The 22,633-nt window shown below is 37.5% G+C and overlaps 2 protein-coding genes across 3 annotated transcripts in view; one reads left to right on the forward strand and one right to left on the reverse strand.

The window, feature by feature from the left end:
• DTL (denticleless E3 ubiquitin protein ligase homolog) overlaps positions 1–13,903 on the reverse strand; it is a 51,118-nt gene extending 37,215 nt beyond the window's left edge. The window contains exons 1-5 of one of the 2 annotated variants that reach the window (XM_054562815.1): positions 13,852–13,903; positions 4,752–4,877; positions 3,854–3,952; positions 2,802–2,863; positions 2,597–2,717 (exon numbers count right to left, since the gene is read on the reverse strand). In XM_054562815.1, coding sequence (XP_054418790.1) covers positions 2,597–2,717; positions 2,802–2,863; positions 3,854–3,952; positions 4,752–4,877; positions 13,852–13,903 — 460 coding nt within the window. The remainder of the gene's footprint in view (positions 1–2,596; positions 2,718–2,801; positions 2,864–3,853; positions 3,953–4,751; positions 4,878–13,851) is intronic. The other variant, XM_054562816.1, reaches the window with a different exon arrangement.
• A 333-nt stretch (positions 13,904–14,236) lies between these two features.
• INTS7 (integrator complex subunit 7) overlaps positions 14,237–22,633 on the forward strand; it is a 66,633-nt gene continuing 58,236 nt past the window's right edge. Inside the window, exon 1 of the mRNA XM_054562950.1 lies at positions 14,237–14,427. Coding sequence (XP_054418925.1) covers positions 14,334–14,427 — 94 coding nt within the window. The 5' untranslated portion in view covers positions 14,237–14,333. The remainder of the gene's footprint in view (positions 14,428–22,633) is intronic.

The following is a 22,633-nucleotide window of genomic DNA, read 5'->3' on the forward strand; positions in this document are numbered from 1 at the left end:
AGAATAATGATAAAACAGCAATTAAAGAAAATACATTGAGTGCTTACTAAGTGCTATACACTCTCATGCCCTATGTAAATTACCTCAATCCTTGTTGTCAACCCTATTAGGTGGGTATTACTATCCCCATTTTACAGATGAGAAAACTAAGGTACAGAGAAGATAAGTAAACTGTAAAGGTATTCTTGACAGTATGAATCCAGAATCCATACTCCAAACCTCCAAGCTGTACCGTCTCAGTATAAAATTATGGACCAGATCCATACAAAATCTGTGAAAGGGGTTTCCTCTGGGGATGAAAGGAAGGCAACGGGATTGGAGAAGAAACACAGAACTTCAATTTATCTGTGATGTTCTATTCTTTAATATTAAACCCAAACAACTCTGCTTCCTGTATGAAAGAGTGGACACTTACCAAACCAATCCACATGCATAACTTTTAAACTCTGGAAAAAAATATAAAAAATGATCTGAGGGCTCTATAGAGACTGAACAAAAACATGCAATTTTTGGAGAAGAGTCAACTGAAGCCAAATGATTGGCTTGGGGGAAGTTACTGTTCTTCTATGGTTTTATCTCGAGGGTAGCCACAGTTGCAAGCAGCTAAAATGCCAATAGAAACACCTGCTGTCTTTCAAATCAGAAAAATTAGGAAAAGGAGATGTGGGGCAACAAGTGCTGCCAGAGTGAGGGGGGAACCCTAGAGAAAGCAAGACAAAGGGAGACCCTAATTCTGTGTTTAAACTCAATGCAAGTCTCTGGCTGACCCAGAACCATCTTTGAAGGGGAAACCTGAAAGCAGCTTTCAACTAAGACTTAAATTACTGAACAGAATTGAGATCGAACCCACTGCCCTCTTGCAGGTTTTATAGTCTGCAACTTGATTCTAACTCAGTTAATTGCTTGTTAAAAACATCAATTTTTTTCTAAGCAAATAACAGAATCCAGAGTCCAACACACCATTCACAGTGCCCAGGATATAACCTAAATTATTTGACATATAAAGAATGAGGAAAATGATGGAAAAGAAATCAGTACAGGCCAATCTTGAAACAACTCAGATGCTGCTTTATCAGATAAAATTGTAAAGCAAATGTACATTAAGAAATTGACATTTACAATCAATGAAACATGAGAAATCTCAATAGAGACAGAACTTACCAAAAAAAAAAAAAAAAAAGAAATTTTAGAACAACAAAAAAACCCACAATTTCTGAAATGACAAAATTCAACAAATAGGCTTAAGAGCAGAATGAAGAGAAGAGAGGAAAAGTTAGTTAACTTGGAGACCAAGCGAAAGAAACCAGTCACAAAAAGGCTATGTATTGTATAGTTCCTTTTATATGAATGCACAGAATAGGCAAATTATGGAGGCAGAAAGTAGTTTAGATTGTGAAGGGCTAGGAGGGAGATGGAAGGTACTGCTAATGGTTTCTATCTTCTTTCTGGGAAGATGAAAATGTTCTAAACTTAGACTGGTGATGGCTGTACAACCCTACAAGTAAATCAAAAACCATTGAAATGTACAATTCAAATGAGTGAATTTTATGGTATGTTAAATTATATCTCAAATTTAAGAATATTGAAAAAATAAACAAAGCCTCACATCCACAATTCTCTCTCTAAAATCAATAAAAGCATCTTTTGGTGAGGACAATAAATAAATAAATAAATAAATAAATAAATACTATGCCATGTTTCCTCTTGAAGGTTTCAGTCTCAACAGCAACTACAATACATTAAAATAGACCTTCTTCTGAGTTTAAACAGCCCAGCAACTCAGTTCCTGAGTGTTCAATTGAATAAGTGAAACTATTCCTTTTAAAAATAATTTTTTTAAATGATAAAGGAGGTCTCTAATATTCTGAGATTAAAGTTAGATTAATCCAACTACTTCTTTGAAAGTTTCTCAGTCTATTTGTAAAAAAATTATTTAAGTGAGAAATAAATGGAGCAAAAAAGCAAAAAAATAAAAAATGAAGAGCTCATTCTGACACCCCTGCAAAGTTTTTCTCTAGCTCATATAGTAGTGTTCTGTATTATATAGTCTTCGTTCTGCATTATAATAGTAAAATAAATATAGAAAGATCAATTTTGAGTTGAAAACATACTAGGGAATAGAGCCATTTAAAGTAATTAAATTGCACGGTAAATTGTTAGGTAGAGAATTATGTTTAGTTTACAGGTTTCCCATCCCAGCCTCAAATTCTATTTCAATTTTACAAGTAGAGTCAAAGTAACTATTTTACAAGTAGAGTTAATCAGTGTCCAGAACAGGGTTTCGACTTCAAAGGACACTCAGAGTTGAACAGAGGTATTGTGGCTGTTAATAAATCTTCACATTATCAGCAAGATTAGAGAAAAAAAATTACCTGAAGATGTTTGACTTTCAGGGACAAGCTAGAGATAATGTCCATAAGAATCAGACTAAAGCCCATCTTAATTTCATGTAGGTTTTCAGTCATATTAGAACCTCAATCACCTCTGTAGGTAAAGTAGCAACTTTCAAAGTAGAAAAGGTGGAAACAATTGCAGTATCTTATGACCCTATTGTAAAAGGGGTTAAAGAGACAAAAGAGGATAGGCACAAACCTACCTTTCTCAAACTTAGAAAAGGCAACCGACTTGAGGCTGCACTGATGACCTTTGCATGTTCCAAGCAGCTCACCAGCTTTTACATCCCAAAATTTGGCTGATTGATCACCTGCTGCTGTAACCTTTAAAAAACATATTATTATAATTTAATAAAGCAACCCTTTATCAGTATCTACTCAAATTCCAATAAAATGAAAATCACTTACAAGTTTAAGTTCACCTGGAACCCAAGCCAGGTCAAAGACAGCATTCCAGTGAGCCATCCATTCTAAACAAAGAAAATGGTGAATGTGAAATGTCTAGACAATGTTCTGTGGTAGTCATAGCCAAAGAAGTTTAAAGGCCTTAAAAGCAGTATTGAAAAGATCAGTGGTCAGCACCCTATGGTCCATTGGCCAAAGAGTATTACAAAGGAAAAGGAAGATTTAAAGAACTTACATTGGATATCAAATCCCTTTCCATGAGGTGACTAGTAATATATTCTATAAAATGGAATTTTTCTGAAACATTTTCCAGTTCAAAAATCACCATTCTGCTTTCTGAAGAGAGTCTAAAGTACTTGGACATTCAAGGTTCTGCACATTTTGCCCTTCATCGCGGTCATTTTGTCCCTTTTATTACTGTTACTTTGTCCTTTATCTCTTACTGTCAAACCAAACTGGATCACTATTTCCTTATTCTATATTATTCTTTCTTATCTCTAGACTTTTGCTAATGCTGTCCCCTCCACCTGGAGTGTCCTACACCATCTCCACTGATCTAGATACCACAGTCCAATTCAAATGTCCTACCCTCTATAAAAAATTTCCTCCTCTTCTCCAGTACGTAAGATAGCTTTCTCTTTGACTTCTATAGCATTTTCTTAGTATGTTTCTATCATTAATAGTCTTTGTTTTATCTTAGTTATTTCAACAGTTGACTTACTAGTTCCAAATTGTCAGCTTCTTAAGGTCAGTAGAACTTTGTCAAAGTTCTATATGTGAAAGATAGTTGGTCAATATAAATATTTTAAAGCACTGTTTCTCCCAACCACATTAAGTGTAAAAGATTTAACCTTTTTAAAAGAAGAACTGTTTTTAATCCTAAAATGTATTTTCCTTATTTTTCAATAAAGTCATTGCCATAGTTAACATTTATTGACAGAAAACAGCCTGGTCCTTAAACAGACTTAATCAGAAGTAAATACAACTGGAAATGTAGTCAAATGATAATTTACTCAAGGGTTTACAAATTAAAAATTTTGAAACTTTAGACTTACCTTTAACACACTTCTTTCTATAGGTTTGTGATTCTGTGTTATATAATCTAACAAACCCTTCTTCATTGGCAACTGCTAGTATGTGTTTCATATTGGGAGCTAAATAAGAAATAAAGAACAGAATATATAAAGAGTAACAAAAAATTTTAAGCTGATTATAAAGACATATATGTAAATATATAACCTATATATAACATAGATTAATTGTAAGCTATTAGGTAAACACAAAGACTTTTTTAAAAGAGGGAAGATGATTCTACTCAAATGGCATCTGATATGGTAGAGAGGTAATTTAAAGTAAAAATTGCTTAAAATTTGTCATATTAACTTAGTAAACGACTCAAAACCATCAAAATTGTATCTTCAGATAACCTCTTATTTAGAGAAGCAATGAATAAAAGGGTGGTACTTAGAACAAGAGTGGTACTGACCAATGGCAAATAAAGTCATATGACATAGACCACCAGCAGGCTGAGTCTATTAGTTTAAAATTCCCTTTGCATAATATTTTACTTTTCCTGTTTTAGAATATTAACAGTGGTAACAAGTATTTTCATTACTGTTCATTTGTTCCCCAATGCATTACAGAAAGATAGATTCACTCAGATCAAAAGTGTTATCTACTGAGCAAAACACTTTTCATGATGGCTGAACCTTTGTAAACTTTTCCCTGCATCGGTTTTTATAATGCTATAATGGTCCTGTGCTTTAGAGGAAATATATAATTATGCATAGAGATTAAGAAAAGTGTACTTCATAAATCAGGAAGAACAGTTCTTAGAAAAACTCTGCTACCTATTTTACTTTTTTTTTTTAAAGGGAGACATCTGTATATTTTTCCTCTAAGTGTGAAATAGATCATTTTTGACCAAGCCTAGCTAGACATTAATTTTCTTACCAGAAGAAAAGGTGCATCCAAAAGGGGGAACTGGGACTCCTGTTTCTCCGTAAGAAGTGTGCTCATCATTAGAGTTGCACTGATAACCAGTTAGTAGGGACTGTAGAGGGTACTGTGAAGACCATCCTAAAATAAGATACAATTCCTTATAGAATTCCAATATATCATCACATTTTAGTACTTTTAACAAATGCAGAAGTAAGTATGTGTTTTAAAAGACTTTATATACTTAATATAAACCTACTCTCTTTCTATGGTCCTCTAGGATACAGTTTTTGGTATTTTACTAAGGAAGAATAAAAGAATGCTCCCAAATTCTGGTCAAGTATGTATAACCCTGGGCTTACCATCTAAATGGAGACTCGCTAGTACACTTAAGTACACTTAATATGCCTTTGTATATTAAAAAAGATTTTAACTCTTCCCCCACCATTTGGTCATGACCACAACCATTAAAACTGCCATTCTCTTCAATTAAAATTTTGATTTTAGAGTTTCTAATGCAACATTATTGTAAACTCTTAAGTTATTAGCAACGTCATATAAAATCCAAATGTCATAAAGTTAAAGGAAATAACTTATGTCAGTGTGCCTACTGTAGCCACTAACATTCACAAGTTGATAGCCCTGGCAAGTAGTAGGGTCGGAAAGTCTTTAAAGGAGGTGAAATCAAACATAAGTTGTGAAAGATAAGCGATTCATTGAATACACAAGAGACGGGAAGACATTCAAGGTGGCAGAAAATTTATTCTGCTTGGGTCAGAAACCTAATGCGTACTATGGTCTAAAAAGTAAGCCATCTTCAAAAATTAATCATTTTCATATGAGTCAAAACATTTTAATATTATAAAAAGAACACTGACTTAATAAAGTTATTGAGAACCAAATGTTTATTAAGTATAGCAGAAAATAAGCTGCAATCTATTGAGATCTGTCTAAATAATGAACAAACTCACATTTTAGGGTACTTCCTTTTTTTAAATTTTTTTTACTTTATTTTTTAATTTATAAATCATGTTTATTCTATTACAATTGTCTCTATTTTTCCCCCTTTACCTCACTCCCTCATCCCACCCCCACTCCCCACTCCCACTTTGTTGTCCATGTCCATGGGTCATTCATACATGTTCTTTGTCTAGTCCTTTCCCCTTCTTTCCACTATTGTCCTCTTTCTCCCTCCCCACTGGTCACTTTCAGTCTGCTCCATGTTTCCATGCCTGTGGTTTATTTTGTTCATTAGTTTATTTTGTTGAATAGAGTCCACTTATAGGTGAGATCATAGAGTATTTCCTTCATCAACTGGCTTACTTCATTTAGCTTAATATTCTCCAGTTTTATCCATGTTGTCACAAAAGGTAGCAGTACCACCTCTCTCTCTTTCTTAAATGCAGATCGATCTTATTTTTTAAATGTCAAAAGTTAATTATATTAAAAAATTTTAAAACCCTTATAAAGTCTCAGCAATTAAACCAACATGACACCAACACAGAAATAATCAAGTATATCAATGAAATATAATGAACATTCTAGAGACAAACGTATATATCTGTCTAACAATGTACCTTATTCATTACTGTTCAACAAATAAGGTACGTATATATCTGTCTAACAATGTACCTTATTCATTACTGTTCAACAAATAAGGTACAATATATAATTCATTACTTATTCAACAAATAAGGTACATGGATCACTATTACTTGAAATAAAACAAATATTAAGCCCTATTTCACACATTATACAAGAAATATTCAGGTGAGTTAAAAATCAATATGTAGAATCTAAGGAGCTTTCAGAGAAAAGACAAACTAATATTTTTCATGACCTGAAGTAAAATATTCAACCCCAGAGGCTATAAAGTAAATACTGACAATATGACTATATTAAACATTTAACTATATAGTAATCTACATATAAAAATAGTTAAAGGACCAGGAATAGAACAGAAAAGTATTTGCAACATATCTAAAACATGGTTAATAGGTGTTTTTTTTTTTGAAAAAAAGTTCTACAAACCTTTAATCAATAAATGGGTACAGAATACCAAAAAGTCATTGAAAGCTTTTTTTAAAAAAACAGAAATAGGCAAGAAATATACTAAAACAGGTTTAATTTCAACAAATAATAAAGGAACAATTAAAATAACATCATTGTCACGATCAGATTAACGAGTATTAAAAATATTGGTAATATCAAGTATTGGCAATTCTGAAAGGAACAGGGTATTCATAGAAACTTTTTCTTCATCTTAAAGCAGTCCCTTTAGCATATTTTGGAGTGCTGGTTTGGTGGAGGTGTAGTCTTTTAGCCTTCTTTTGTCAGGGAAACTCCTTATTTTGCCTTGCATTTTAATTGAGAGCCTTGCTGGGTAGAGCAGTCTTGGTTGCAGGCCTGTGCTTTTCATGACTTGGAATATTTCTTGCCACTCCCTACTGGCTTGCAGGGTTTCTGTTCAGAAGTCAGCTGCTAGCCGAGCCAGCCTCCCTTGTATATTACTACCTCTTTCTGCCTTGCTGCCTTTAAGATTCTCTGTTTGTCTTTGATATTTGCCATTTTAATGATGATGTGTTTTAATGATATGTGCCTCATTGTGTTCCTCTTGAATGGGACCCTCTGTGTGGGGAAGTTTTTCATCATTACTTTTTCAAACAGGTTCTCTATCCCTTCCTCATTCTCTTCTCCTTCTGGTATCCCTATTATCTGGATATTATTATATTTCAGATTGTCCTGCATTTCCCTAAATGCCTCTTCATTCTTTTTGAGTCTTTTTTTATTTTCTTGCTCTTTCTGGGAACTTTTTTCTACCTTGTCCTCCAGCTCGCTGATTCAGTCCTCAGCTTCATCTAGCCTGCTTTGGATTCCTTCTACTGTGTTCAATTCAGAAATTGTATTCTTCATTTCCTCTCATCTCTTCTTGATAGTTTCTACGTCCTTTTTCATGCTGATATAGTCTGCATTAAGTTCCTCGTAGTTTCCCTGTAGTTTTTGGTAATTCTCTCTGAGCTCACTGAGCTTCCTTAGAACCATTGTTTGGAACCCAATATCTGATAGTTTACTTGCCTCTATTTCATTTAGTTCTCTTTGTGGGGATTCCTCCTTTCCCTTCGAGTGGGGCATATTTCTTTGTCTTCCCATTATTTGTGAGACTCCTCTCTGTTGCTTCTGCTTCTTAAACTGATCTGTCTTGATTTCCTGACTTTGTGGTGTGAACTTCTATGGTTGGAGACCACTGTTTTTACTTTCTGGATCTGCCTCTGATGATGTCAGCTGTTAACCCTGTCTGACCTTAGGCAGCCTGTTCAAGACTTCCAGGAATCTACTGTTTGTGGCTGTCTCCTTCAGCTGTTAATCTATTCTCTCTGCACTCAGCAGGCCACCTTAGACAGCTCAGGGCAGGGTGGAGTCCCTCCTGGGGGCAGGGTTATTGGGTCCTTTCACGCTGCTGCCATATGGGGGAGTTGTTCACACTTGGATCCCACCAGCTACTCTCAGTTTTCTCCCCAACGCCTCCGTCCCCAGTCTCTCTTCAAGTGTCACCAGACCTCTCTGTGCCCCCTTTTGCCAGGGATTTACTGTTTGTGGCTGCTGCTCTGCACTCAGCAGACAGCTTAGACAGCAAGGGGCAAGGTGGAATCCCACCTAAGGGCAGAACTATTCTGTCCTTTGACGCAGGTGCCCCTGCCGCTCAGGGGGCGTGGTCTCTGCCTGAGCAAGATGGCTGCTGCCACATGAGGTGGGAGTCAGCACTGAGATCCTGCAGGCTACTCTCTCAGTTCTCTCCCCAAAGCCTCCTTCCCCAGTCTCTCCTGAGGCATCTCTAGCCCACTCTGCCCCTGCCTTTGCCAGAGACCAGGGTAAGTGGCTGCAAATAAAACTTTTGCGTTGGCCCTTTAAACAGTTCTTTGGGTCTCCAGCCACCTGTCTCTGGCAGAGAGCAACCCTGCCACTTTTCACAGCTGTCCGTTTTCTGTGTACTTTTTGGGCTCTGGTGCTATGAGCTAGAGATCCCCACTTTTGCTTTCGACTCCACTCTTCTCGGGGGGATCCAACTGGCCGTTTCAATATCCTTCTGGTGCTGCCACCCATGGGCACCCCACTCGCCTTCTCAGGTCTGTACCGCACTCCTTACCAAGTTAGATTGAGCTAATGCCAATTCTTCTGTCTCCGAGGTGACAAGGCTCCTCTCTCACTATTGTTCAGTTGTTTGTTCCAGGTGATTTCTCCCCAATTTAGTTGTAATTCCAGGTTGGTCCTGGGAGGAGGTCTGTGTGACTTCCACTCACTCCTCCGCCATCTTGATTCCTATTCATTTTTTGAGTACTTTTGATTCTCACTTTCCATCAAACAAGCAAGTAAATAAACAAACAGACACAATTCCCAGTCAGGGCACAAGCCTAGATTGTGGAACAGGCAGCCAATTGATGTTTCTCTTGCACATTCATGTTTCTCTCCCTCGCTTGCTTTCTCCCATCCCCCTTCTCTAAAAATAAATAAAATATTTGAAGAAGTTAAAAACTAAAACAAAGCCTCTGTTCTAGAGTTACATAAATGTACACTTGTGGTTTGGGATTTTTAAAAAAATATAATGACTGCAACCCATAAATTCAAAAGAACTGAGTCTTGAACAATTTAGGTGGAATTAATGATGATACGTATGTTAGAGAAACCTAATTCTTTACAATTAAACAGTGATCCTCTCACCTCTGCCTTATCACCTATAGACTAATATCCAAACACTAACAAATGGACTCACATGACTTAGTAACTAGTTAGTCCCCTCCATTTCTGTACTCCCCACAACACACATTTCTTGGACCAGCCCCTTAAACTACTTTTGGATTCTTATTGTGCTTTGCTGTTTCCAACATGAACTTGTAATGCTTTCCCTCACAACACTCATTATATATATTCAATATATAATTTAAAATTACATGCAGATTTTTCAAGGAGTACCTGAGGACATGAGTTTTCAGAGAATCAAGTTTGTGATATTCAAATTCCATCTATATGCATTTTTAACACTGATTTGTCTGAAAAAGTTGAGTTTTTTTCTCATCTCCCTTCATCACCGCCTTTCTTCTGCTCTCAAAAGAAAGGCATTTCCATGCCCCAGTCTTACACTTTGCGTTGACACAAAGTATAAAAACTACTGTGACCCCAAATTAAAGACAACTGAATATTTCCTTTAATAATTAGGCACAAAACACCCATATCCATCGTTTGAAAAGATATACTTCCAATAAAATTTTACTTTTTGCTAAGTAATTATTGACATTAATAATATATATTATTTTGATTAACTGCATACTAATAACTTCAATAATTCAATCCAGAAAAACTTTTAACACTTAGAGCCTTAGGATTAGATAATATCAATTAAAATTTTTTACACAGGAGTACAATAGGGTTATTAATCAACTTTTCAAGTTTTAAAACCAAATTACATTAAGCAACTATGCAGAATATGTAACAGTTAAAATAATTAGTTCATATTTTTAAAAAATGACTGATGTGGTTATCAAATCACTATAGCATTTACAGTACTAGATGCATTTTAAGAAAGTAATGCAGTATTTTTATTTTAAAATGTCAATATTCACAATATGGCCAGAAATTAAACCTTCATATTTGTTTAAACGTATGATAAAATTTTTAGATCCCAAAGATTCTTCTTTGTAAAAATACAAAGAAGAACAATCAGATTTCCACCCTAGAAAGATCATTGGCAGCAATGTGGAGAATAAACCTGAGAAAGGGGAACTAAGAGGCCACTTGAGAAACTTGTTACAGTCCAGACCAGGAGATCATCAGGGCCCAACCCTAAGGAAATGTAATGGTAGGCAAGGAAGAGATCTAAGATATGGTGAAGTGGCAAAATCAGTAGGGAAAGAGAGGACAGAGTTAAGAGATTTTAAGAAAACTTTCAGTATGTATATCTTGAGGAAAATTTCCCATTTTCCACCTTCTTAGACCACACACAAGAATAAGCTAAAAATGGATTTAAGACTTAAATATCACACTCTATAAAACCATAAAAATCCCAGAAGAAAACATAGGCAGTAAAATCTTGGACATTGCTCATAGCATTATTTTATCTGCTACATCTCCTCAGACAAGGGAAACAAACAAACAAAAAATAAACAAATGGGACCACATCAAACTAAAAAGTTCTTGCACAGCAAAGGAGACTATCAACAAAACAAAAAGATAGCCCACATAATGGGAGAACATATTTGCCCATACCTCTGATAAAGGGTTAATGTCCAAAATTTATAAAGAACTTAACAAAACTCAACACCAAAAACACCAATCCAATTAAAAAATGGGCAAAGGGCCTGAACAGACACTTCTCCAAAGAGGGCATACAGATGGCCAATAAACATATGAAAAGATGCTCAACATAATTATCAGAATATGCAAATTAAACCCACAATGAGATATCACCTCATACCTGTCAGAAGGGCTATCATCAATAAATCAACAAACAACAAGTGCTGGCCAGGATGTGGAGAAAGGGGAACCTTTTTGCACTGTTGATGGGAATGTGCATTGGTGCAACCACTATGGAAAGCAGTATGGAGATACCTCAAAAAATTAAAAATGGATCTGTCTTTTGATCCAGCAATTTCACTTCTGGGAATATATCCAAAGAAACCCAAAACACTAATTCAAAATAATATAAGCACCCCTATGTTCATGGCAGCATTATTTACAATCACCAAGATAATGGACGCAGCCCAAGTGTCCATTAGTAGGGGAGTGGATAAAGCAACTATGAGAATATTTACACAATGGAATACTACTCTGCGGCAAAAAGCAGAAAATTTTACCCTTTGTGACAGCATGAATGGACCTGGAGAATATTATTCTAAGTCAAACAAGCCAGTCAGAGAAAGACAAATACCTTATGATTTCAATCATACGTGGAATCCAACGAACAAACTGAACTAACAATCAAAACAGACAGACTCATAGAGAGCAGGAAGACAGCTCTGAGGGGTAGGGTTAGAGGGTGGAGGGACTGAGCAAAAAGGAAAAAGGACTCATGGACATGGACAACAGTGTGGTGATTGTGGGGCCTGGGAGAGGGTAAAACAAGATTTTAAGAATACTTTCTGGATGTGTATCTTGAAAATGGGAAAATTCTGATTTAACTCTTAGGTTTCTGGCTGGGAAGACTAAGTTTAAAATAATGGAATCACAGCCAAAATTAGGTAATAGAGCAAGTTTGGGGGAAAAGGGAATTCAGTTCTGGTATTTCAGTTTGAGGTGCCTGTGGGACTGACCATCTATCTAGGTTAAGATACTCATACAGGACTGGATGTAAAAGTCTAGACAAGGAAGGTTGCAAGTGGTAGTGGAGGAAGCCCTGAGTAAGACTATGACCATCAATGGGAGTACATGGAATGAGAAAAGGGGCCTTGGAGGGAACACCAACATGGAAGGGGAAAGGAGAGGACGGTCCTGTAATGTTCAGTGCGCAATACAGAAGAATGAATGAATTTCAGAGTCTTTAACATATAAAGATGGAGAACACATGATTGGACGGATAGATTGGAGGATTAGAAGAAAATGTGTTAGAAAATCAAGGCTAAATAGCTTGCCCCAGGTCACACGGGTAGTAAGGAGTGGAGCTGTATTTAAAACTCAGGCATTTTATCTCCAAAACCACAGCTCTTAACCACTGCATTGTATTGCTACCCAGGACACAGAGAATAGAGAAGTTACTCAAGGAAGGTCCCAGGGGAGACAGAAAGAGAGGATATTTAAGGCATGATTTAAAAGATTATCTAAGAGGAAAGTAGGTAAGGATGTTATAAAGTTTTAGAATGGGGGCAGGAAGTTGAGGGACTACTCAGTCTCAATATCCTTTTCCTAGATCAACGATTTTCAACTTTTTCATCTCATGGTACACATAAACCAATTACTAAAATTCTGCAGCACACCCCAAATATGTTTTTTGCTGATCTGACAAAAAATAGATATAATTTTGATTCATTCACACCGGATGGCTATTGTTGTGTTGGCTGCTGTCATTTCCTTATTTGACAATCTAAGGGAAAAGAGGTCAGTGCCCTTGACTAAATAGTCAGGTATTGCATATTTTAAAAATTCTTGTGGCACACCGGTTGAAACTTGCTGTCCTAGACCTACTTCTTAAATATAAAAAGTTCCCTTCTCAGATTCCCTTTTTGTTTTCCACCTGGCTTTAAGGAGAAGGAAGACCTATCCATCTTTAAATAAATAAAACTGCATTCTATCCAGGCTTAGTCTGTGTAGTTACTCCCTTATCAGAAAGTTTCAGGTCAATGACACCCAAACCTAAGCTCAAAATTCCTTATTGTCAATGTTTAACTTAAGGAACCTCAAGAACTGTAGAGAATAAGTAGGATTTTTACATACTAATATGGAAATGTTCCCAAACGACACCGTTAAAGTGAATAACAAAACATTTTTATATCATTTCTGTAAATAACAATACCACCACCTCTGGCATTGAAAAACATTTGAAAAAATATACTTCGACCTATTTAACAGTGGTCATCTCTGGGGGGTGTGATTATGGACACTTTTCACTCTACAATTTCATATTTTTGTGTATATTAAGTAATCAGAGGGGAAAAATCATTTTGACCATGCTGGAAGCAGATGTTCTGTCTCCTCTGCATGACTGAGTTCGTTAACTGCGGGTTAGATTCACTGGTGTCAAATAGAGTGGGGCTCACTAAGATTTTACAAGTTAATATATAAATACGAATCTCCTCGATCTCACATAACTGTCGAGAGAACCACACTAGCACACAAATGCACGCGTTTTCTAGTTAAAGTGTAATTCATAAGCCGTAAAGGAAGCCATTTAAGTCCATTTCCTTTCCTCCGCCAGCCTACATTACAGTTTTAGAAATCCAGACTACGATTAAAAGTGTCCCGAGGGCATGAAAGTTCAGTTTTCTTTAGTCGTCTTTGCTAACACGAAATCACTCTGGCCGTAAGAGAACTTGGGGGCTGGGAAACGACTGGAGTCGGCCTTGGTCCGAGGTGTGGTTTCGGGGGAGGCGAATCCCGCCAGCAACAAGCAGCGGTTAGGGCCGTTACTCACCATTTCTCGGGACGCCAAACTGGGGCTGTCGGAGAACCGAATTGAAGAGCATCTGGGCCAGGGGAAAAGGCTCAACTGAGGGAAAATGTCGTAGGAATGTCACCAGGTTCAGCAGAAGTCGTGGCTTGCGTCCTTCTCAAGAGGACTAGTTATAGCCTCCAACTCCCGCCACTGTAAGCCCCGGCCACCAAACTCCCCGCCAAACTGACGTCACGCCCTCTGATTGGCTCCTACCGTCACTTCCCCCTCCAATCCCCGCCTCCTTTTCTCCCAGCCGCGGGAACCTGAGTTCAAGAGATCACTGAGCGCCTGCGCAGGGGGCCGTAGAAGAGCTAGCGAACGGCGGGGTGACCAGGACGCATGCGTAACACGGCTTGACAGAGCGCGGAGGAAAAATCCGCGAGGTGGTGGAAGAAGATGGCGGTGTTGGGATAGAGTTTGCAATCTTTCTGAATAGGCTAGCCGAGTAACTTATTCGGGTCATGGCGTCAAACTCAACTAAATCTTTCCTGGCAGATGCCGGCTATGGCGAACAGGAGCTGGATGCTAACTCTGCCCTTATGGAATTAGACAAAGGTACTGGAAAGAGCGGGCTGAGTGGCTGTCGGGGGAAGTGGCGCCACCAGGCGGAGGTAGCCTCGGGAAGGCGGGGAAGGCGCATGCGCACAGCTTCCCTTGCCGGGCGCTTGTGCGTTTGGTGAGTCTGGGAGATTGCAGGGAAATTGCCGCGTCTCTGGATTGGCCTTGGACTAGTCAAACAAGAAGCGCGGTCTGATGATAGTCCCGCCCCGACCACTTAGGGGCACAGGATCTCGGTTTTCCGAGCAGTTTTTAAAAATGCTTCATTGAAATTGTGAAATTATTTTTCAGAACGCTCAATTGAGACCAGGTTTTCACCAAGAGAGGTGAATAATAACCTTGCACCGACTTTATAAGGATTTATTTGAGTTCTGTAACTCTGTTAGTTGCCGGGTACTAGACAGGTTAAGTACAGCCGAGAGCACACGAAAACCATCCCCTGTCCATTTTCTGCAGAGAATTACACTAGTTCTGTTTCCTTATAGGGGCGAGGAATGAGCAGTTGGTGTAGTAGAAGTTGGGGCGAGCTTTGGAGTTAGGTTGAGTTGAATTCCAGTTTCACTAATTTTATAATCACGGACAAGTCACCTAACGGGGTTTTTTCGTCTGCAAAGTGGGCACAGTATCATTGAGCTGGCAAGATTGTTGTAAATATGAATATGGAGACAAGACCTGATACTTGTCAGTACAGAACTCAGGTATTAAAATGAAATCTTTGTTTCTGTGTACTTCAACGATTTTTATTGAATGGGGAAGACATTTTGTCACCTGCTATACAGTAAATTCTTGATTAACTGTAGCAAATGGACAGTGTATTGAGAACTGGACTAAGGGTTAGAAGGATCTAATTTAAGTCCACTTTGAGCCATTTCACATCTCTAACTTGGACACCCTATTAAACTTTTGGGGGCCTTGCTTTGTTTTGTTTGATTCTTTTTTAACCTGTGAACATTTCTAGTGGGTTGGTCTAGATAAGGGTTTCTCAGACTTTTAAAAAAGCCTTTAACTCCTTTTGATCAAAAAAATCACAACACTCCAATTTGACATTCCTTTGATTGAGTCACAGGATCTTTAGTGCATCCTCATCAGTCAATATAAGCCTTGCTTTTTCTTGCCAAAGCTATAGGGCTTTTACCCTCTGAAGTAAAAATGATAACATTAAATGTGTTTTTTAAACACTACATAATCTTTTCCTCACCATTCTGGTAATTCCTTGCTTATTCCCTTCTGAGAGTTGCAGGCCCAGATATATAACATTCTTTACCAGTTCTAAAGACAAATATTTAATCCTCCCAGCAGTGTCCTGGGTATTTTACAGATGTCTCAGGCTCAGAAAGATAATTTGAAAAGACAAGAACAAAACTTGTTCTTTTTCACCTCCCATGCTATACCTTTTAAAACTGTTAAGAAATTAGATTCTGCAAATAGCTGATTACTAGAGAGTTTTAAATCTGAGTCATTTCATCCTTTACCTTTTAAGGTATTTCTGTTTTGTGAGCCAAAGGTCATAGGGTCAGAATGCTGTAAGTTCTACTTTTGAGAGAGGCCTCTGTAGTCAAGTTTGTATCAGGTGACCAATTTCATGCCGGAAATTATTGATTCAGTGTATTAGCAGTGGTCTTTGTAGTGGATATTAGTCATGCTGGTGGTCACATCTTACCATCTCTTGAACACTCTTCCTATGCTTGAGGAATGTTCCACATCATGAGAACTGTCTCACCAAAACAGAAGCAAAAACTCACTTTTCCTAGTTTCCCTTTCAAGAACACAGAATGTGAACCAGGCTCTGCCAGTCAGACAGACCTCCTCCAGATTCTGTGATTTAGGAGTTTAGAAGTAAGGAGTAAGAAGGCAGAGTTGAGGAGGACACTTGCAGCTCCCTGTACTGGCAGTGGCTGCAATGTACCTAGTATATAGTAGCAGCAGCAATGGCACAACGTTCCTAGATGACAGCACAGCTCATTGTAACATCTGGTGTTTCCTAGCAACTTCAGTTTCCTCATCTAATCAGTTTGGCAGTGTGGTCTTCGGTGTTCTTAGAAGGTAGCCTTGAAAATGTTTAGTAACCTTTTAATAAACTCATTTCCTGCCTAATCAGGCAGCGTTAGCTTCTGTTGCTTGTAGCTAAGAGCTCTGGCTGATAAGTACCTGGAAATGTGTGCTGTTTTGCAAATTTGGTTAAGGTACATCACAAACCCCAAGTTTACAGTAACTTATGTTATTCTTCCTCAGTTCCCTGGAATTTGTAATTCCTTGGAATTATACCACTCTGAAATCACTAATTCAAATATTCCAATCTTTAATCTTAAACTCTTATCTTTCTACTAGGTATGCTTCTTAGCATAACAGTTAGAACCGTAGGCTCCAGAGCCTGATTGCCAGAGCTGGAATCCCATCTCTTGTTTCTTAGGCAAGTTGCTTGACTTCCTTTTGTCTCTATCCTCATCTTTAAAATGACGATAATAGTGCCTAACTTATATGATTATAAAGTGAGGCTGTAATGTGTATAAAGTACTTTGTAGAGTGTCTGGCACAGTATAAGGACTTAATATGCATCATCATTATGTTAATGCTATTTTGACCATTGTTTATTTTCATTCAACTTCTATACACTCATTTCTGTGCTTTCCCTTACCAAGCAGTCCCTTTCTTTTTTCACTTCTTTATCCAGCTTAAAATTTCATGGTTCCTCGTTTCATTAAGTTCATTTACATTCTTACCAGTACTTTAAATTCTCATCCAAAGTTCTATTCTAGTCATATGTGCCCAAAGGCAGCCAAAAATTGGTAGAGAAACCCACAAACAGGGTGTGTGGCTATTCTCAGAAATGATACAAACCCCTATTTGCCTTTAAAACAGACCTGCAATACTATGGTGTTTCTTTAATCAAAACTCTCCCTTCTTTATTGACATTTCAGATCTTTAAATTTTTTGACAGAAAGCCAGAAATCCTGAATGTTACGTGAAATCTCATTTTTAATTCTGATGTTGAATTCAAAATCTTTAAAAACATGTCTATCAGATAAAGTTATTCTGAGGACTAGATTCAGCAACCTACTCTTTTCCTAATCTACTATAATCAATATAGGCAGAACCAGTCAAGTAAGACACAAGTGACAGAAGATACCTTGAGGATATAAGTGCCTGCCCTCTGAACACAGCTAAACAGAAGCGTGGGCCCCTGCCTCAGAGCTTTGGTGGGTTTGGAGTATAACCCTAGCATAGGTATTTTTGAAAAGATTCACAAATTTTTCTGATGCAGAACCAGAGCTGAAAACCCCTACTCTACAAAACATTCTGCATGCTTTGGATGCTAAATAAGTTTAGAAGATGTGTTTTACTGCTGCCAAGCAAATTTTGGATGAACATGCAGCTTACAAACAACCTGTTTTAATTCTCCATAGTCTGCCTGCATGTTGCAGCTGAATTAAGCACTGTTTAACACCGGGCACTGAAATGGAAGAGAGCTGTGTTTGGTGGGAAAATAAGAAGTAAAATGTCGAAACAGCAATCCCATGCCTCCACCTCAATCTTTGGCTTTGTAGTGGCATTCTCACAATCATTGGATCAGGGCATTCTTCCTCAGGTTGATTGTAATTAACAATGTAAATAAAACAAATAACCCCTTAGACCAACATCCAGTTGTTTTGTGTACCTATTTTCAGGTGCTTGGTTTATCATGGAGTCGAAATTGGTCTATAGAAAGTAAGATGGGTACCATCCTGCTCCAGCCTAATATTGCTAAATAATAGGCTTTAATGCATTTCCATCTTCTCTCGCACTCTGGTTTCTGTCCCTCAGAGCCCGCCTAACTTGTCATTTCCTCTCTTGCAAGGCTCTTCAGAAATAAGCAAGAAATTTACTATTTAGCTTATTTACTTTGATGGCCCAATTAGAGGAACGTGGGTTTACTCCATCTTCAAGAAACAGGATTTGGAAATACTAATGAAATCAAAACATTTCTCTGTCCATATTCAACACTACCTTTGGTACATTTTTAATCAGCATGTTTAAACAAATCAATGTGGTCTGTGGTGGTTTTTCAAGGAAAGGTAACAGATCATATTCTGTTGGGAGACTCCCTCTACATGGATTGCTTCATCCTTCTTTTTTTTCATTCAAGGTTAATTTATTACAAATAAAACTTTACTCTCCTTTGCATCTAACTCAACTACGGGCAGTGAGAAGAGGAAGGGGAAAAATTCAATGACTGTGGATTTTCCCGCCCCTTTCCCCCAGCCACATACATAAGCACACATCTGTTCTTTCTCTGTTCCTCCCACTTCATCCTTAGATGTGCCTTTTTTCGTCTCCCCTTCCCCGTGTCCTTCACTACTCTAGCTCTCTGTCCCTTGACACCCATTTTTAAGTTAGGTCTTTAGAAAAGCCTTTAAGGCTGCATGAGCCACTGTCAGTCACTTAGAATAAGTCTATTGACACTATATATTTGGTGGGAAGAAGAACCCTAGAGCTTTAGTGGCAGTTCTTTTGTATACGTGGAGGTCAAGGAGCATAGGGAAGGAAAGGAGCAGGCAAAGAGGACTTATATTCTAAATATCTTAATTAGAAATCTGAATTAATTTTTCTGTAGAACTTTTATTATAAGTAGTTATTAGATTCTAGAGTTCTATAAGAGCTGATAGAACTATTTTTTTTTCCTATGAGGAAATACGTTCCAAGTCAGATAGCTAACATGAATGCATTTACAACATGTAATCTATTAGTGAATTATCAAAATTGCCTATGCATATTGACTTTCTGGTTGTCTTTTTTATTGAAACATAGTGACAACTAGTAAAAAGCTTTCAGATAAACATTTTGTTTAATTATTTAATGATGAGCAAAGGTTACTGAACAGTGATACTGTAAGGCACGTCTTCTTATGTAGATAAAGTCAGCATAAAATCGGAATGGTAAAATACTTACAAAGAAATATTTGAACTTGATGCTATTAATTCCACATCAAAATACTCATTCTTAATAATTTTTTTGCTTTGCCTGATGTGGCTCAGTGGGTTGGGCATTGTCCCACAAAGTGCAAGGTTGCCAGTTTGATTTCTGGCCAGGGCACATGCCTGGGTTGTGGACCAGGTCCCCAGTTGGGGGCGTGCAAGAGGCAACCGATCGATATTCCTCCCACACATCAATGGTTCTCTACCTCTTTTTCTCCCTCCCTTTCCCTCTCTCTAAAAATAAATTTTAAAAATCTTTAAAAATAATAATAATTTTAAGAATTGAACATTAACTTTTTACCTTTTAATTTTTATTGAATTTATTGGGGTGGCATTGTTTAATAAAATTATATAGGCTTCAAGTGTATAATTCTATATTACATACTTTGTATACATTTTAAATTTTATTGATTTTTAGAGAAAAAGGGAGGGGCGGGGGAGAGAGAGAAAGAAAGAGAAATATCAATTTGTTATTCCATTTATTTATGCATTTGTTGGTTGATTTTTGCATGTGCGCTGACCAGGGATTAAACCTACAACCTTGGTGTATTGGACCACGCCATAAACAACTGGGCTACCCAGTCAGGACCCACCTGCATATCGCACTGTGTGTTCAGCACCCAAAGTCAAGTTTCCCTCTGTACCCATTTATCCCACGTTTACCTTTTGCTACCACTTCCCACTCCTCATCCCCTCTGGTAATCACCATACTATTGTCTGTGTCCATGAGGTTTTGTTTTTGTTTTTTTCCCTTAATTCCTTTACCTTTTCACCCAGCCCCCTAACTCCCATCCCCTCTGACAGCTGTCAGTGTGTTCTCTCTATGAGCCTGTTCCTGTTTTGTTAGTTTATTTTGTTCATTAGATTCCATATATAAGTGAAATCATATGTTATTTATCTTTCTCTGATTGGCTTATTTCACTTCGCGTAATACTCTGCAGACCCATGCGTCCTGTCGCAAAGGTAAGATTTGGTCTTCTGTGGTTCCATATAAATTTTTGGAATATTTGTTCTAGTTCTGTGAAATATGTCATTGGTATCTTGATAGGAATTGTGTTGAATCTACTGATTGCTTCAGGTAGTATGGACATTTAATTCTTCTTATCCATGAACATGGTATGTGCTTCCATGTGTTTGTCTCTTCTTCAGTTTATTTCTTCAGTGTCTTAATTTTTTCCAATAAATTTAACCAAGGATTTTTTTACATCCTTGGTTAAATTTATTTCTAGGTTTTTGGGGGTTTTTTTATGCCATTGTAAGTGGGATTGTTTTTATTAGTTTCCCTTTCTGATAGTTCATTATTGGTTTATAAAAATGCAACTGATTTCTGGATATTTATTTATTCTGCTACTTTGCTGAATTCATTTGTCAGTTCTAGTACTTTTCTGTTGGAATCTTTAGGGTTCTCTATATGCAATATCGTGTTATCTGCAAATAATGACAGTTTTACTTCCTTTCCAGTTTAGATGCTTTTTATTTCTTCTTTTCTGATTGCTGTGGCTAGGACTTCTAGTACTATGTTGAAAAAGAGTGGTGAAAGCGGACATCCCTGTCTGTTCCAGATCTTAAAGGAAACACTTTTAATTTTTCCCTGTTGAATATGATGTTGATGTGGGCTTGTCATATATGGTCTTTACTATGTAGGTTCCCTCTGTTCCGACTTTTTGAGAGTTTTTATCCTAAATGAGTATTGGATTTTATCATATGCTTTTTCTGCATCTATTGGTATGCTCATGTGGTTTTAACCTTCATTTTGTTTATGTGGTGTATCATGTTTATTGATTTGCAGGTATTATACCAGCATTGCATCCCCAGAAATAAATCCCACTTGATCACTTAGCTACCCTATGTCTTTTCATTGGAGCATTTAAGCTATTTACATTTAAAGTGATTATCGATAGGTACATATTTAATGCCATTTTATTCTTTATAACTATGTTTTTCTGTTTTGTTTTCTTTTTCTTCTTAAAGAAGACCCTTTAACATTTCTTGTAATACTGTTTTGGTGGTATAACTTCTTTAGCTTGGTCTTTTCTGGGTAGCTCTTTATTCCCCCTTAAATTTTAAATGATAGCATTGTTGGGTAAATTAATCTAGGTTGTAGGTCCATGCTTTTCATCACTGTGAATATTTTGTGCCAATCCCTTCTAGCCTGAAATGTTTCTGTTGAAAAATCAGCTGACAGTCTTATGGGAACTCCCTTGTAGGCAACTGTCATGTTCTGTCATGTTAAGATTCTGTCTTTGTTTTTAATCTTTGCCATTTTAATTATAATATATGTTAGTGTGGAGCTCTTTGGGTTCATCTTGTTGGGACTCTCAGGCTTCCTGGACTTGTGTGTCTTTTTTTATTCACAAGGTTAAGGAAGTTTACAGTCAGTATTTCTTCAAATAGGTTCTTGATCCCTTGCTCTCTCTCTTCTCCTTCAGGTACCCCTGTGATGAGGATATTGTTGTGTTTGATGTTTCCCAAAGGTCCCTTCAACTATCCTCATTTTTAAGAACTCTGTTTCCTTTTTGCTGCTCTGATTGGGTGTCTTCTGCTACCTTTTCCAAATTGCTGATTCAGTCCTCTGCTTCATCCAACCCACTCTTTATTCCTTATAGTGTATTCTCCAATTCAGATATGTATCTTCATATCTGACTGGTTCTTTTTCATGGTTTCTGTTTCCATTTTCATGCTGTTGAAGTTCTCGTTAAGTTCTTTGAGTACCCTTATAACTGTTTTATAGAACTATATATCTGGTAAATTGCTTGTCTCCATTTCATTTAACTCTTTTTCTAGAGATTTCTCCTGTTCTTATATTGGAGCATATTTCTTTGTCTCCTGTTTTCGCTGCCTCTTTGCATTTGTTTCTATGTATTAGGCATACCTGCTGTGTGTCCTGTGGAACTTAGTGTCACAGTCTCCTTTATTACCTGAGCCGGGTACTCTAGGAATGTCCCTTGTGTGGTTTATGTGAGCCCCCTCCTGTTGTAATTGAGTCTTGATTGCTATTGGGCCACTCATGAGTAGGGTCGACCCTCACGCTGGCTGACTGTGAGGCTCAGCCCCGGCCACAGTGTATGCGCTGCTGTGCAGGTGCTGACCACGTGAAGCTGAATTTGCCTCAGCAGGATCTGGTGCCTGTCAAGATGTTCCTTTGGATATGCCACTTGTGAAGCTAATTGGATCCTGCTCTGATGTTGTCTGAGGTTGGCCACTGGGTGTGTCTGTTCTTGGGCCTCTTGGAAGGGACTCTGGTGCAGATC

This window comes from Pteronotus mesoamericanus, unplaced genomic scaffold (genome assembly GCF_021234165.1).
Source record: "Pteronotus mesoamericanus isolate MK-2021 breed Mesoamerican mustached bat unplaced genomic scaffold, CSHL_Meso_final scaffold_705, whole genome shotgun sequence".
Classification (NCBI taxonomy): Eukaryota; Metazoa; Chordata; class Mammalia; order Chiroptera; family Mormoopidae; genus Pteronotus; species Pteronotus mesoamericanus.